General features: G+C 47.3%; 1 protein-coding gene and 1 long non-coding RNA gene across 2 annotated transcripts in view; one reads left to right on the forward strand and one right to left on the reverse strand.

Annotated features, from left to right (window-relative positions):
* LOC117074144 overlaps positions 1 to 2,103 on the reverse strand; it is a 1,124,950-nt gene extending 1,122,847 nt beyond the window's left edge. Inside the window, exon 1 of the long non-coding RNA XR_004433520.1 lies at positions 2,013 to 2,103. This is a non-coding gene — a long non-coding RNA (uncharacterized LOC117074144). The remainder of the gene's footprint in view (positions 1 to 2,012) is intronic.
* A 1,186-nt stretch (positions 2,104 to 3,289) lies between these two features.
* Positions 3,290 to 16,213, forward strand: part of PTCHD1 (patched domain containing 1) — a 64,985-nt gene continuing 52,061 nt past the window's right edge. Inside the window, 2 exon segments of the mRNA XM_033195371.1 lie at positions 3,290 to 3,651; positions 3,654 to 3,964. Coding sequence (XP_033051262.1) covers positions 3,438 to 3,651; positions 3,654 to 3,964 — 525 coding nt within the window. The 5' untranslated portion in view covers positions 3,290 to 3,437.

The following is a 16,213-nucleotide window of genomic DNA, read 5'->3' on the forward strand; positions in this document are numbered from 1 at the left end:
CAGGTGTTTTTGTTTCCTTCTTTTTCTTGTTCTTACTTTCCAAATTGTCTAAAATTAATATGTATTAATTTTAAACCAGAAAAGTAATAATTATTAACATACTGGTGAAAGCTCGGATCACAAAGTCATTGGCCCAAATGCAAACCCAAGTCGTTGGTGGAGGCAATGCTCCCCAGAACTTCTACAAAAAGAGAAGAAAAATTGGGGAGGTGGGAGGCAACACCCTTCCTGCACTCTTATATGTGGGCTCTCTTTCTCTCTCTCCCCTCTCTCGCTCCCCTCTCTCTCTCTCTTCTCTCTTCCTCCTTCTCTCTCCTCTCTCCTCACTCTCACTCTCTCTGCTGCTCCAATTCAATTCAAACAACACTAACGGATTGCCTGCAGTAAAAAGTGGCCCAAGGTCCACATTCAGTTGGTTCTGTCTCCAAATTGAAACATACAGGGTAGAAGCTCCTCCAAATATACATAAGGACAGTTAGGAATAGAGTTGGGAGGACTAGGAACAAATGCCTTAGTCCCAAAGGAAAGGCCGTTTCTGTGTGGGAGGACAACACTCTCGCCCTGGCCAGCCGAGCAATGCAGTTTCTCCCGCTCTAAGACTTAGCCCAGGCACTGAGGGAGGGCACTCTGTTCTTCAGCCCTTGTGAGGGCTGACGTTAAAAGGCCAGAAATTCTAGGGACGAGGGCGAACCGAGGTTGGGAGGGAGCCACTGGGAGGGTCAAAGACTTCAGAATGAAAAGAGCTTGGCCAAAATGTTAAAGGCGCCCAAGCAGACGTGCCGGCTGGTTTTCCTTCTCTTACTTTTATCCCTGCGCTGGCATCGGGGCACATGAAACAGCTCTGTTCATTCCCTGTGCAGCGACCGATTTTAGGCCTCCTGAGAAGTGCCCACCCACTAGCTGCCGCTGGCTCAGTCGCAAAGAGCTGGGTTCGCAGTATTTCCCACTGCCACCCCTCCTCCCCGCCCTTCTATCTTTCCGTCTGCCCGGGCTGAGAGCCATGCAGGGCATCCACCCTGTCATTTAGCACCTCGGCTACGCAATGGTGGGTGGTTTCCCAAAGCGCGTGCCCTCGCAGCCACTCGCGCTCGCCTCGCCGCTTGCAGGGGCACAAGTCAATGAGGCTTTTCCCTCCGCGATCATGGTGAATCAGCAAAGCGCTGCAGAGGAGCGGCATCTCCACGAGCAGAAATTAAGATGCTGGGGGAATGGCACGAGTGGAGTGTGGCATGGGAATTTCTAGCCCCTTCCAATGTGTCCCTCCCAGGGATGGCGATACTGGGGGAGGGGAGTAAGCTGGAAGCTGCTGGACTTAGGCGTCCTGGGGAGCCTCTGGAAACAGAGCAGTGTAGGGAATAACGAGGATGAGCACAGAAAGTGGATGAGAAATGGGTGGAAGGATCTAGGGAGCACAAGCAGAGCAGAGCAGGTGCGCCCCCGGGGTGGGCAGCGCAGCAGGTGCAGGTGTTGCTGAGGAAAGGTAAGAAGGAGGGTCCGGTATGGGGGAAGGGAGGAGATCATCAAATAAGAAGGATTTCCCAAACCGCGACTTGCTGTTTCCAACGTGCAAGTTCCCAAGTTCAGTTTGAGAAGTGAAGGGCCGCTAGGTGTAGGGGAGTCTGGAATGGGAACGTTAGGGAAATGCCTCCCCGAGGCGCATTCTCCTACCCATTCTCCTCTATCTTCCCCCACCACTCCCCTTCCTCCTCCTGTCCCTATTCCGTCTTCCTTCAGCTTTGATTAATATGCATGTCTATGCTCCGTAGTGCGGGCCACCGCCTCCCGTTCGACCCCTGGCACAGGGAGGCTGAGCTGTAGCGACCAAAGCCTTGGGATGCGGAGGCCGAGCGCTCAGAGCGCGGAGCCTGAGGACCCCTCGCCGCGCCCTGTACCCCACCCCCCTGGCTGGAGAGAGCGCCTCAGTGACCCAGACTCCGAGATCCCGCTCGGTCTGCGTTGCGGTGGACAGACCCAGGAGCTTGGAGCGCGAAATGAAACGCGCTAAATTGTACCTGTGCGTGGCCGTTCCCGCCGCCGCCGCAGGTCTATCCCGGGGCCGAAGCCGGCGCCCGCCTTCTCGGGGAATTCTCCGGAGGGGGAGTGCAAGGGAACCACGGTGACTGCCTGCTAGCTCACGGCTGGCGCGCACACGCACACGCCCAACTTTGCCAAGCCGTCGGCGCCCCCCGGGCTCCCCCGCGCCCCCTGCGGCTCAACACGCTCGGAGACCTGTATCTCTCCTGGTCTGAGATAAGGTTCCCTCCACTCTCACACCTTCGCGTGTAGGGGAGGAGAGGGCGGAGTGAGACAGAGAAGGGGGTTAACGCTACTGACTCCCTGGCCAGCCTTTCTCAAACACTCTACGCCCGCAGGGGCGCCCGCGCCAGCCACGCCGCACCAGGTCCCCCAGACCTGCTGGTGACGACAGAGAGAGGAGGAGGAGGAGAAGGCAGGGCGAAGAACCGGGAGCCCGGGAGCCCCGGAGCCCAGGCGACCGACAGTTCCATCGACTGACCGTCATTATCAGCACTTTTATTACTAAAGGACTGGGTGGGGAGGTTGGGGGGGGGGGGTGTGCAACAGAGCTGGCCAGCCCCAATCCACTCTGGAACGACCCTAAATTAGAGCCAGAGAGAAAGATTCTCCACGGATACCTTTTGAGTGGACGTGCTCCAGACACACACCTGGACCCCGTGGTCCCGCCGAAGCTGCAGTGTTGGGGGTATTTTAAACGGTTCTTATTTGGGAGGAGGCGTGATTTCCACGTTCAAGCGTCTTCGCTCCCCACCCCCTCTCGGCACCAGCCAGTGCGCGCCACCACCTGAGCCTGGCGAGAGCCGGGACGCACGCAGTCTTCAGCCTGCTCCTTTCCGCCTCTGGGGAGACTCGGCTCTGAGCGGGTCCGCCCGACACCCGCCCCCTCCCCCCTCCGGAGAACTCTTTACTTTTTGTTTGGAAAATCGGGGCCATTTCTTTATTTATCTCTGGGTCTTCCCGGAGGAGGGCAAAGAAGGGGAGAGCGAGCTCGGCGGGCCGGGCCGGGGGAGGGGAGCGCGGGGAGGGGAGGGGACTGGGTGTAGCCTGGAATTCTGCGTCCTCGTGTTCCTGGGCTGGCGCGCAGAGTCTCCTGGCTATAGCGCCGTCGCCGCTCCCCGCGCCACCCCGTCGTTGGCCTTGGGGGTCGGGTGAGTGGGGTCATGACGAGCCGCGGGGGCTGCCCCGGGCCCAGCCCGTGCTGAGAGGGGACGCGGCCGCGCGGCGCGGAGCCCCCGGGCGGGGAGGCGGCGGGGGGTGGGGAGGGCGCACGCGGTAGGGCGGAGTGGGGGCGGCGCAGAGGCCGCCAAGCTGGGGGGCTCTCCGGGAGGGCGCGGCCGCGGGCTGGAGGGCGTGTCTCCGGCCGAGGGGACCCTCCCGAGGCGCGGGCGCGGACTCTCCCGATGTGTGGTGCCGCGGCTCCGGGAGAGCTCAGGGTCTCGCCTCCGCCGCCGCCGCCGCCGCCGCCGTCGCCGCCGCGGGCGCCGCTGCCGCCGCCGCCGCCGCCGCCGCCGCCGCCGCCGCCCGAACCCGCGCCGAGCGTGCGCCTCGCCCTCCTCCCGCGCCCGCTCTGCTCTAGGATGCTGCGGCAGGTTCTGCACAGGGGCTTGAGGACGTGTTCTCCCGGCTCGGCCACTTCATTGCCAGTCACCCTGTCTTCTTCGCTTCGGCGCCGGTGCTCATCTCCATCCTGCTCGGCGCCAGCTTCAGCCGCTACCAGGTCGAGGAGAGCGTGGAGCACCTGCTGGCGCCCCAGCACAGCCTGGCCAAGATCGAGCGCAACCTCGTTAACAGCCTCTTCCCGGTCAACCGCTCCAAGCACCGTCTCTACTCGGACCTGCAGACCCCCGGGCGCTACGGCCGGGTCATCGTCACCTCCTTCCAGAAAGCCAACATGCTGGACCAGCATCACACCGACCTGATCTTAAAGGTGAGAGGGGGGCGGGTGCGGGTAGACTCCGCCAGCGCCGCGGCCGCGGTCGGGCTGGCTCTGCGCTGGGGTCCCGGCTGAGAGCGCCACCTCTCCTAGCCCAGGCAGCTGCCGCAGGGGCTCTCCTGCACCGCGCGCCCCAGGGCGGCCGACTGGAGCCTCCCAGCCTCCTGGACAGGGAGCGTCGGGGTCCGGGTCCAGCCCTGCCCGCGTCGCCTCTGCCGCCACCCCGCAGCTGCTGCAACAGTTGGGGTGGCGGCGGCCACAGTGCTGTGGTCGGTGCGCTTGTTTTGGTCGCAATGGGCTTGGGGTTGGGGAGGCTTTGGGGTAACTGGGCCAGGAAGGAGCAGAACGAGAGAAGACATTCTGGAAAGTCCTACTAGAGAACAAAATACTATGCTTGGAGGGGATTCCGAGATACCCCTCCCTGTCCTGTTTTGTTTCTCCCTTTTTCTGGCCCCCCGGAGTGTTTGGGGAAAGGTTGTTGGTGGGGGAGGTTGAGAAAGGACAAAAGAATGTGAGGCGGAATGGTGAGGAAAATGCCTCCCACCCACCCAGAAAGAAGTGTGGTCTCTGGCGAGAACAGGGGGCTGCCCTGCTGCTCTCTTCTCTGGAGCGAGGTAGCCATCTCTATCTTCTAGGGTATGAAATTATGTTTGTAATTCGCAGTTACTTCGTCTTTCACCGTAGCTCCTCAAGAAATGCCAAAACTTTGGGAAAAGAAGGAACCGATCAATCCACTTTTATTTGGGTGCATCTGAGCATGGGGGTGAGGGGCAAAGCCAGAAGGGTGAAAACAGAAGCCAGGCTGTGTGGCCCCGAGAAGAGCACAGGAAACCGAGCAGCTGGTTAGAGGGTGACACTCGCAGAAACCGGTTGTGCCATCAGCTTGAGGTGGGAATTTGATGTGGAAAGTGAGGTTAATGGTGGTAACTTTCAGGAAGTTCCTAAGAAAAGCTGAGGAGTGAGGACTAGAGATGGAAAAGTGGAGACCTCGGGAGAGAAAAGTAAAAATAGGTGAGAATGTTCCATCTGACTCCCTGATGGGGATTGTGGGGCTTCTTTACTTAAGGTTCTCCTTTGGGGAAGGCAGACAAGAACCAGTCCCAGCTGGGACTCTGGTGCAGAGGAATGGAAGGTGATGGTTTTGTGTGAGTCTCTAGTCCCCATCTGGTACTACAGGCTGGTTAGATTTCTAGTCTATTTGTCCCAAGGGGGAGTCTGCTGGGAAACCTGGGGAACTCTTTCCTCTTCTTTTCCTCTACAGATAATAGTTTATCCCTAGAGACAAGCTAATTTTCGTCCATTATTTCCCTACGTCTGTTCGTTGACATGTTATCAATCAGCAATTAGTAATGAGGGGAATCTGACTCGGAGCTCAATGGAATTAGGATCTTCCCACACTGAGTGGCTCATGATATTTTTAATGGCACACAAATCACACATTTACTCATCAGAGAACCTTAATAACATTAATCCCGAGATGTTTATTTTTCTCATGATTAGACTTCCAGCATCAAAGTGGTTTTTTTTTTTTTTTCCTCAATACTTTAGTGACTATATTTTGGGACACAGATAAATACTGCTCCAAAAGCTTTCCCAAGAAAACACGTAGTAGATTCATCATGGGCACAAGGAAACTGTAATTTAACCAGTTCTGACAGTTGGAAATGCCCCATCTTTTGATTGATGATCTACTAAATGATATTTCTCTTTCTGTGTTTTTTTCAAGGTGATGTTTCCATTGGCTTTTTCCCCCCCTCACAAACTATCACACCACTGTGACAGGCAGTCACCAGTTACAGTCACTCTCAAGGTTAATGAGACATCAACAAGCGCATCAGATCTCTTTTCAACTGGATTACTTCTTCCCTATTTGATTTTGATCAGTTCAGGACAGAAAACAGTGTGATAGGAGAAGGATGAGACTGGAGAGAGGGAGGCTTGGCTTTGCCTCCTTGTCTAAAGGGCAACTTTAAAGGACAATGGTCAAATCAGTGGATTGTTTTAAGAAGTGGGATGGTTTTTCATCTTCTAGGTGTCTGAGTAAAGTCAAAACCAAGCCTAATAGTGGTCCGAACTTATTTCTAGCTGATGACTCTCTGGTCAAGTGAGTTCATACAGCTCATAAAAACCCAGACTTAAGAAACCAAGGGAATTAATTGTCTTCAATTTTAAATTATATATTTAATTTTTTCTTTCTGCATCCAGCCCCTACTTTTGGTAGGTATGGAGCCAGGGGACAGGAAGATGGACCTTCATTAGTCATGGTAATGTAAAGTGTGGGAGTGAGCACTTATTTTTTAAAATTTTTTTCCATTTAGAGACATGAAGACTTGTCCTTTACAAAAGGTGTCAGGAGTGAAAGAATCACTGTTATTGTCGTTACTAGTGTTATTCTGATACTTCATTACCAGCATCAAGGATAGCATTGACAGTTAACACTACACAACACCGAACGGTCCCTGCTGGTTTTATGGCGTCACATTTGAAATGAAGTGGACAGATCATAAGCAGGTCTGAGGCTTTTTCAGACCCCAGTACAAAACTGAGGAGGTGACTTGTAGGACTGTGTAGGGTGTGCTTCAAGCATGAAGAGTAGCCCCATTCTCTCCTCTTAATGTTTTGGGATTGTACCTGTGCAGTGAAGGAGATCCTTCTTGCGATATTGGTCCCACTATTTGCTGACAAAAAAAAAAAAAACAGACTGGGAGGGAGTGATGACAGAAAACGAAAAGCCAGGTTGACGATTTTAAATGTAATTGAGAGTATTACAGAAAAATATCTGTGTTTGAAAATCCAGCTGATCTGGTTTGGAGGAGCTTTCTCGAATTTGCGCAAGTGATACGATTACTATACTCTGACCATTGTAGTTGGCCCCGCACCGTGAGGCATGACAGTGAGGCGCACTGTGAGGCATGACTCCCCCAGCATGGGTTTCCCCGAAGGCTACAGGGCAAAGATGCAATATTAGGCAAAAGTGGGTAGGACCTGGTGGTGCTGATAAGGGCTCATGCAGTAATTTCTGAACCTCTTTAAATAATACTGCTCTTCAAACGTCTTCCTTTTCCTAGAAAATTAAATTTAGCTGATTATATATCTTTTAACAGAAAATCTATGATGTTCATCTCAAAGCAAATTTCAAAGTAGGGCCTCACAAGCTTTTACAGATACGTTTCTTTGCGATCACCTAAAATGAAGTGTAAGTAGGTCCCTTTGATAACTGATGCAGGCTGTTAAAACAATTCTTGATTTATTCCAGAATCATCTCTGTAAAGTGAAGAATCAGTACAGCCCAGTACTTAAGATAATGACATCATCTGTATAGGACTTTATAGGTTATAAACATACAGTATGTTTAAATACAGCAAATTAGGAAAAATGCTATATCCCATTTTACATATGAGAAAACTACTTCTTAGAAGTTAAGTGACTTGTCCATGGAAAAAAAAACAAGGCTAGAACCAGGACTGGACTGGACCCAGGGTTTTGGACTCCAGGCCCAGTGTTCTTTTCATTATAATTTACTTTCATATGATACACTACTTGAATGATTTAAAATATACATTTTTGTTATCCAAATGAAGTACAGTTGACCAAAGTTTTATATCCCATCCCATCCAGTTGTTCTAATAGTGGTAATTGGATCATAAGAATATTTTTCTTGACTGATTCTGTCTAGTGTCAATTAAAATCCACATACAGAAACTCCAAATGCCCAAAGTAAGCATAAGAGATTTATAATTAACAATATACAAGGATAAAAAGAAGATTTTATTGAAAAAAAATCTCTGGATGATTGAATGTAACTGCTTCCTGATTGAGTGCTGCTCATTGGCAGGGTCCAGATTGATTGAACTTTAGTTCCTTACACAGTCCCTGGCACATAGTAGCTACTCAATAAATACTTGTTGAATAGACCCTCCCTAGTTTACTCAGACATTTATGTGATGAGTTAAGGAAGATTTCATAAAAACGAATTTGAAATGTATTTGCATAGTGAGATTTTTATGTTTACAACTTTACAGACAGTTTCTAGGATTCTTTGTTTGCAAGATATCATTCTTCCCTCCTTGATTACCTCTGTAGTCATATCAAAGCATATTTCCGTTTTTAAATTGGGTAGGGGTATTGCCTTTGTACAAAGTCCTCTTCTTCAGGAGAAACTCAGAATGTTGTATTCCAAACCACGGGAAGGACGCATCCTCACTTAGCAAACATTCTTCCATTTACTAGGAGATCTCATTTCTTTCAAATATCAAGTTTCTGTTTTATTTAAACCTTTTATGTTTAAATACATTAAATAGAATTAAGTTGCAAACAAGATTAATAAAATCTAACTTGAGTTACTTACTTCAGACTTTCCAAGAAGGGCAGCATAACTGCTAGCTCAGGGTCACAAAGACTGGGTAGCTAGATCAAGATTATAGTTTTTCCAAATACTATCTCCACACTTTCAATCATTATGGGAATCACCATCATTTCTTCCTCTACAATCTAAGGATCAGCAAATTTCAGCCTATTTTTGAACGTAGATTGAGTTTTTACAGTTTTGAAAGATTATAAACACAACAAAACAAAAACCAAGAAGGCTATATAGTAGAGACTGTGGCTCACAAAGCCTGAGAGATTTGCTATCTTTGCGTTAAAGGTTCCTATGTTGTATTCTAAAATTTCATTAGTAGAACACTTTCAAGAAGTTAATACTGTTAACCTGTATGGCAGTAGTTCTCAACCGGGCCTGACTGTGCACACACCCAGGGGACATCTGGCAATGTCTGGAGACATTTTTGGTTGTCACAACTTGGGGAAGGGGCATGTGCTACTGGCATCTAGTGGGTAGAGGCCAGGTTTGTGGCTAAACATCCTGGATGCACAGCATAGCCCCCGCAACAAAAAATTATCCAACCCCAAATGTTAATAGTGCCAAGGTGGAGAAACTCTCTGCCTTGCATGTTTCTTTTGTTTTTTAAAGATTCTTTTTTGCTACATTGATTATATAAAATGAAAAAATGCCAAAGAAAAGTTCATAGAACTCTGGGGACAAATATTATGACCTCTGAAGTGATGCTCTCTTGGGCAGTTGAGCAGCGACCAGATTTTCCAGTGTAATCTTCCCCAAAATGCAGTTCTCTTGCTCTCTTTGATACTCTGTCCCTTCAGGTCTAAATCCCACCTGCCGTAGAGGAGCCCAAGAAACTGAATGCAGTATAACTACTTGAATGACAGAGTGGCTAAGTTGACACTGGCCTTTGAGACTTGTCAATTACTAGAGTGCCCATTATTGGCATGCCTTAAGCATCAGTCGGTAGCAGTTGCCCACTTAGGTTGGGCTTCTTCTCACTGTGTAAGACCCCACTGTGAGCAGCGACCTGAGGAGGCAGGAGGCAGTGCTTTGTTGCCTATTCCATCCTCTGCTTTTCCAAGTATAAAATGACAATAGAAGAGCTTGCATCTGAGAAACACGGAATCAAAGAACCTTGGGTTTAGAAGGCACCTTAAAGGTCATCTCCACAAAGGCTGATGCTCTTAGCATCTCAGGGTGCTTTGTTTGGTGACAGGTACTATGAAGCCTTGGGCAGTGCAGTCCCTTCTGGTGAGTTATCCAAGTGGCAGATACTCTTAGAAAAGATTGAGCCTGGGCCTGAAAGGGCAGCATTTGTGCATTTGCTGGGTCAGTCAATTGACTCTTACTCTTTATTTTTGTACTAGGGGAAAATTAAGGAGAGACTGAGATAGGTTTTCATTCTCCTTTCATTTCATAGGTAGTGTATCCAAATAATCTAAGCACAATCTCATCCTAGGGTTGTCTGACTTTTTTTTTTTTTTGAGACGGAGTCTCGCTCTGTCGCCCAGGCTGGAGCGCAGTGGCGCAATCTCAGCTCATTGCAAGCTCCGCCTCCCAGGTTCACGCCATTCTCCTGCCTCAGCCTCCTGAGTAGCTGGGACTACAGGCACCCACCACCACGCCCGGCTAATTTTTTGTATTTTTAGTAGAGACGGGGTTTCACCGTGTTAGCCAGGATGGTCTCGATCTCCTGACCTCGTGATCTGCCTGCCTCGGCCTCCCAAAGTGCTGGGATTATAGGTGTGAGCCACCGCGCTCGGCCATGTCTGATTTTTAAGTACGTTTCATTTGTGTGATTAGTATGTCAAATGCCCTCTTGTCTCATTTAGATTTGGGGAGCAATCTTTCAATTCTCCATTTAGGTACACATTTGAGACAAACTTTGGTTAAACTGAAATTTAGATATAAAGCCCCAGTGGGAGAGGAAGCCCACCTTTGTAATGACTCATGACATCTTGATAGATGCCATATTACAGTTAGGGAAGGATGATTATATTTTAAATGGCCACAAAAACCGAGCCACTCAGGATTCACCAGACCTTTAAACCTCACAGGACAGTCAAACATTGAACTGGTGACTCCTTGTAAATATGAGAAGGAGGAGTAAGCTAACAGAAGTTATTTGTTTTCTACCTGAGTGGTTCCAGTCCCTTGGCACAGGAGCCAGGGAAATGTGAGATGTTGGTGAGCTGATCAACTTTGACTTTGTGAGATGTGCCATCTGGTACCTGATTTCGGGGCTCAGTGTGAGCCCCAAGTGATACTTGAGATAGGCTTAAAGCAGACCTTTGAAGTCACCTGCTTGATAGCACATCCCAGCAAGCAGGCCTGTCTGCAGCACTGCCTGTGTCTCCGCCACATACCCGGAAGGCCACAGAACTACCGAGGAATCCTGCCAGACTGATTTAATGACCAGCAGGGGAGGTGAGTAATCTCTAACCTTTAAAAGACAAGAAAAGAAAAAAAAGGAAATCAACACTAGTTGTTATTTCTTACGGGAAGCCCTGAACAATATGTTGTGCTTGCAACTTCTGAGTTCATATTTTGAACAAAAGGAGGCAGTGAGGACATAGAAAAAGCTATTTTTATCTTCTTGCTCTCTAAGAAATCCTCTTGAGAATATTGTTTCTGCTATTTCAAGATCCCCATTGTTAGGTCTTCCACTTTAGGTTTAATTCATAGGCTTCAAGTACAGTTAAGATGATTTATTTAAGTGCAGTCAGGTATCTTGGGAGGTGATATCAGAAAAGGCTGATAGGGGAGTGGGGAAGTAAAACAGTGAGTAGCAGGAAGCCAATCAAGAGAGTATTATTAAGCAAGTGTCTGCTGTGGGCAACTGGGGCTCAGTCTCACTAGGGAATTCTGGGAGACACTGTAGAATGTGTTGGAGAAATCTCAATTGTGGATAAAGAAGCTGAATATTTTTTCCCCAACTCCAGCCATCATCGGTTGATTCAACTGCATTTAGGAGCATTAAGTTTCTGGCATTTTCATATGCTGTGTTTCTCTATGTAATTTTTTTTAAAAAAAGAATTGGGTACAGAGCTACAGGTGTTTGTAGCAAGCAACCTTAGCATGGAGAAGTGAGTGTGAGCTGAGACTATATGGGTGGGACCCTGAGAGCATCTGCCCTAAGGGTCTTATATTCATCTAGAGTTATACATCTAGAGATTTAGGGCCCTGATTCTAGGGAATGGATATTCATCCCTTTACTCAACAAGATGGCCATGACCCTGTCTCCTTGAAGCTTACAGTTAAGAATCATCCAGCATAGTTATTTAGTTATTCTCAAGTTTAACAAGTGCCAGTGGATGCTGGTAAAGATGATTCCAAACAGGGCCTAGACACCAACAGGATGTGTGGTTTTAGATGCCAAACCTCCACATTTGAGAGGCACATATTCATTCTCACCTTTATGAATACAGAAGTCTGCAGGCCCCCATCTTCACACATCTACTTCTGTTGTTCTCCCTAAAAGTGCCCTCCCTCCTCTCTTTAAGGACCAGTTCACATGCCTCTTACTTCATGAGGCTTTCTCAGATTCATGGCTTCTTCTCACCCTTAAATCTATTGGACTTTCATTCTTATCCACATTCTTTACTGCAGAGCTGTAGACTCTTATGTAATTTGCTGTACTGTCATGTGATAGTTTCTCTTAAGCAAGATAACGAACTCTTCAGGGGCAGGAACAATGTCTGAAACTGCCACATCTCTCCTAGAGCCTAGCATAATGTGGAGTGTGCAGCAGATGCTTCATAAATTGTTACTGGTTGATAGCTTGTAAGATGGAAAATGTGCTCTCCCTCCCTATTGATTTATTTTGGTCAAATATAATTTTGCCTGGTAGCATGACCATGTGATTTCTTTTGCTCTATATTCATTTTTCATCCTTGACAAATCTTGGTTTCAAACTTGTCAATAAGCAATAAGCATCCATTCTGTTTCCAGATCTGCTGCCATTTATATAAGGAGAAATTCTTTGAAAACCAAATATCTGATGACCTTCTCTGGTCCAAGTACAGTTTGGGAGGGTATAAACTTGACCTCAGTCCCCATTCAGTGGTCCATTTCCATGTGGGAGGGTGGAGCCCTGTGCAGTTCCCAGTGAGCAACCTGGAAATCGGCTCCCCACACTACACATTCCCTTATTTACTTGAAGAAAAGTCTCAAAACATTGGCCGCACCCATACTGAAATGTAAATAGGACACATACTTAAAAGAAAAAATCAAGGACAAGTGGTTTTTCTGACCACAGCACCAGTGTTCAAGAGATCACCATTCTGATGTTGCTCATTCCCACTCTCCTTAAAAGTTAGCCCAGAGTAACATAAAGTATTGTTCTAAAAGGCAAACTCAAAAAAAATGACACTGGTACAACATCAGCATATTTCTGTGAGTTTAATGGAGACACTAGAACTGCTCATTGTTCAGCGTGGAAGATAGAGATTCCTCTACCCATTCTTCCATGAGGCTCTCCTGCTGTCACTAAAACCATGGCTTTGTCAATTCTTTCTAATTGTCTCAAGAAAAAAAATGCATCTCTGCCATAGAGCTGACATTATAAATGCTCAAGAACATTTTGTGACATTTATCCCTTAATTGTGTGAGGGTTGAGGTGTTGGATTTTGGTTTCGTTCTTGTGGTATAGGCAAGTAGTCATACTGAGTAAAGATTCTTTCATTGCTCTCAGACTTTTTAACATGCACACACATCACCTAGGCATCTTGCTAAAATACAGACTAATTCAGGGGGTCTGGGGTGGGACCTGCAAGTCTGCATTTCTAACAAGATCTGAGGTGATGCTGATGCTACAGATCCGCAGAACACACTTTGAGTAGCAAGGCTCACATTTAACTGTTGTAAATAGAAAACTGGATTTAGAATCAGGAAAGCCAGGCTCAAGTCCCAGTTCTCCTAAGTATGTATCCTTGGGCAAGTCACCTAACCTCCCTGAGAAACAGGTTCCTTATTTGCACTGGGTGTAATAGCATCTCCTTCACCCACTTAAGGTAAAGACAGAATGAGATAAAGTATGTGAAGGCACTGTGTAACCATAGCCTTCTGTAAGGTGTATTATCATTATTACTATTTACTTTGAAAATGACTGCTATTTCCTCACATGTGCCAGCTCTTTCAAAGCCATTATTGCCTGTTGCGTAAATACACATGTAGCCACTTTTTTTCTTTGATCCAACAGGCAATAATGGGTGCTCAATCTACATTCAATACTCATATTGCCAATTTGTTGGTCTTTAATGACTCCATCTGAGTCATTACAGACAATTGGATTCATCCTACTGCTGAGCATGCAGCTCCTCTTCCTGCAGAAAGTTCTTAGGCAGGCAGAGCTGCAGATGGGGATGGGTGCATTGCATTCCAGCACACCAAACGTGGTTTCTCTGGGCTCAGAACCTCCTCTTCATGCCTGATGGGGCTTTGCACACAAAAAAAGCCTTTACTTCCTGCCCAGGGAAGTGCCTTTTGAATTAAAATTTCTGAGAGGCTGCCTGCTCTGGTTTCAGGGCTCTTCTCACCACATCTCACAGCACAGCATGCCAGAGAGGGATTCTCCAGTCATTTAGGTGAGAATGTTGATCATTCTCCTCTCTTACTGAATTTACATGACTACAGTGTTTCCCTGGGAAATCTTGTCCACATAAGTAGACCTGCAAGCACTTCACAGGGAAGAGTGTCATCAGAATTGCCAGAGATCAGGAGCACCAGGCAAAGTGATAATTGTAAAGCCCTTTGAAACCGGAATGTTGCAAAATGTTGCTGACTGTGAATTTTGATCATTTCGTTCAGTGTGCTTCCCCACCTATCCCTTTAGAAAATTCCTTTTTATAGGATCCTAAAAGAAATTCACAATTATTCAGGCTCCACATCAAATCCACCAAAGAAGATTCCTTTGCCTATCTCGTTCTCTATCCCTAATCTCTTCAAACAAAATTAACCTCTGTGTAAGTGAGGGTTAGCAGTACTTCTCAAACTTTGTGCTTCTAAATTCCCTGGGAATTTCAACATGCAGATTCTGATTCAGTAGGTCTGAGGCAGTAGCCCTGACATTCTGCACTTCCAGCAAGCACCCAGGGATGTTGATGCTACTGGTCTGCAGACCACACTTTGAGTAGAGCAGTGGATTAGTGGATCTAAGGAACCTTGCTGAACCTTTGTATATCCTGACTACTCAGTTCTATTTAATTGCCTCTATAAGCTAAAGTAGTGGCTCTCCAACTTGAGCAGATAGCCATTGGAGAACTTGTTCAAAACAGATTGTGGTCTCCACCCCACAGAGTTTCTGAGTCAGTAGGTCTGGGGTGGAGCCTGAGAGTTTGCATTTATAACAGGTTCACAAGGTGATGCTGTTCTTGCTGGTCCAGGGACCACACTTTCAGAACCACTGCTATAAAGTATCCTAGAAATTAGCCACCAGGACTACTTCCAAAAATGCAGTCTCTCTCTGTGGAATCTGGCCAATAAGATACAAGCAGGATGAAAAAGTTGTTTGCTCAGCACTTAATTCTGAATGATGCTATAATAGGTCTTCTACAAAGGGTATTACATAAATCTGAATATTTGAAGTTTGCACTGTAAGGCAAGCATGTTGAACATAGGGCCATACTCCACTGCCTGTCTCCTGGTGTTGGAGTTCAGGAGGAAGGGGCTGAGTAGAGGAAAGGACACCCTGAGATGGAGGAAGAGAGATACACCTCCCCCTCAGTACACAGTATGGGTGTTGTTGCTACCATCTCCACATATGGGATTGCCAAAGCTTTCATTCTTCCAAAGACTTCCCATACGGGGTCATCTGCCATTTGTCTTTTCCGGAACTTTCTTTAAAGCAAACCAGATGGTATAGCAGGCACAAATAGGAGCTACATGCTGCATTTCTGAGACAGGGTCCTACTACCGTGGTTCTGTTAAAGAAAAAGTTACTCAGAACCCTTGGTAAAGAATGGTAAGGCAGAGTTTATTCAGCAGGAGCCACTGAGATAGTATAGAGACTACTGCAGTGGGGTTTTGCAGTAGGGGAGAGATCCGACCCACTCTGAATATGACAAGGAAGAGTGGGAATTTATAGCCAAGGAGCAGGATGGGGTCAGTGGATAGAACATTATTAAAAGGAAACATCACGGGGAAGGGGCAGATTCTGGCTAAACCAATCTGACAGGATTCTTGCTGAAAGCTGGCCAGGATGATCAGATATCATCTGAGAGATGGTCAGAGATGAAGAATTTGGTCAGATATCTAGAATGATCAGATACAAAGGGTGGGGGATTATGGTTAAATGGATTTAGCAGAAGTCTTGCTAAAATTGGATGATGTAAAGACAGAAAAGGAAATCTGAATGCTGAGGGTTAGTTGGGAAGAAGGTTCAGAGGAGCCAGACTAGAGTTTGGTAAAGGAGAGTCGTTGTCAGTTGTCATAGGTGAGGTGTCCACAGGGAGGGCCCTGTCAGCTAATGTTCAGTGTCAATAACTATTTGATGTCAAGTGCTGTCAGAGAGAGGTGACAGTTGCAACCAAAATTCAGTGGATACCAGTTTGGGCAGAGTGGAAAAAGCGTTGCTTTAGACCCCAAAGTTTTGTGTTTGAGGTTGTGAACTATTAATGTGTCCTTGATCAAGTCACTTAACCTCTCTGGGAGGTCTCAATTTCTTCATCCATAAAATGGGATCAGCAATATTATCATTGTGAAATCTACCCAGTGTGCTCCATTAACAAATGCTTACTCTCCAGGAGAATGGACTTGCCAGAGCACGATTCTGAAACTTTATCCTAGGTTCTTTCCCGTTTCAGCTCCCTTCAGCCTTTCTGCCTACCTAAGAGTTGGTGGGGGGAGAGTCAACAGGGGTCAGGGATTCAAAGAAATCAATTTGAAGCACTACAGCCAGGGAAGGG

This window comes from Trachypithecus francoisi, unplaced genomic scaffold (assembly GCF_009764315.1).
Source record: "Trachypithecus francoisi isolate TF-2019V2 unplaced genomic scaffold, Tfra_2.0 Contig01603, whole genome shotgun sequence".
Taxonomy (NCBI): domain Eukaryota; kingdom Metazoa; phylum Chordata; class Mammalia; order Primates; family Cercopithecidae; genus Trachypithecus; species Trachypithecus francoisi.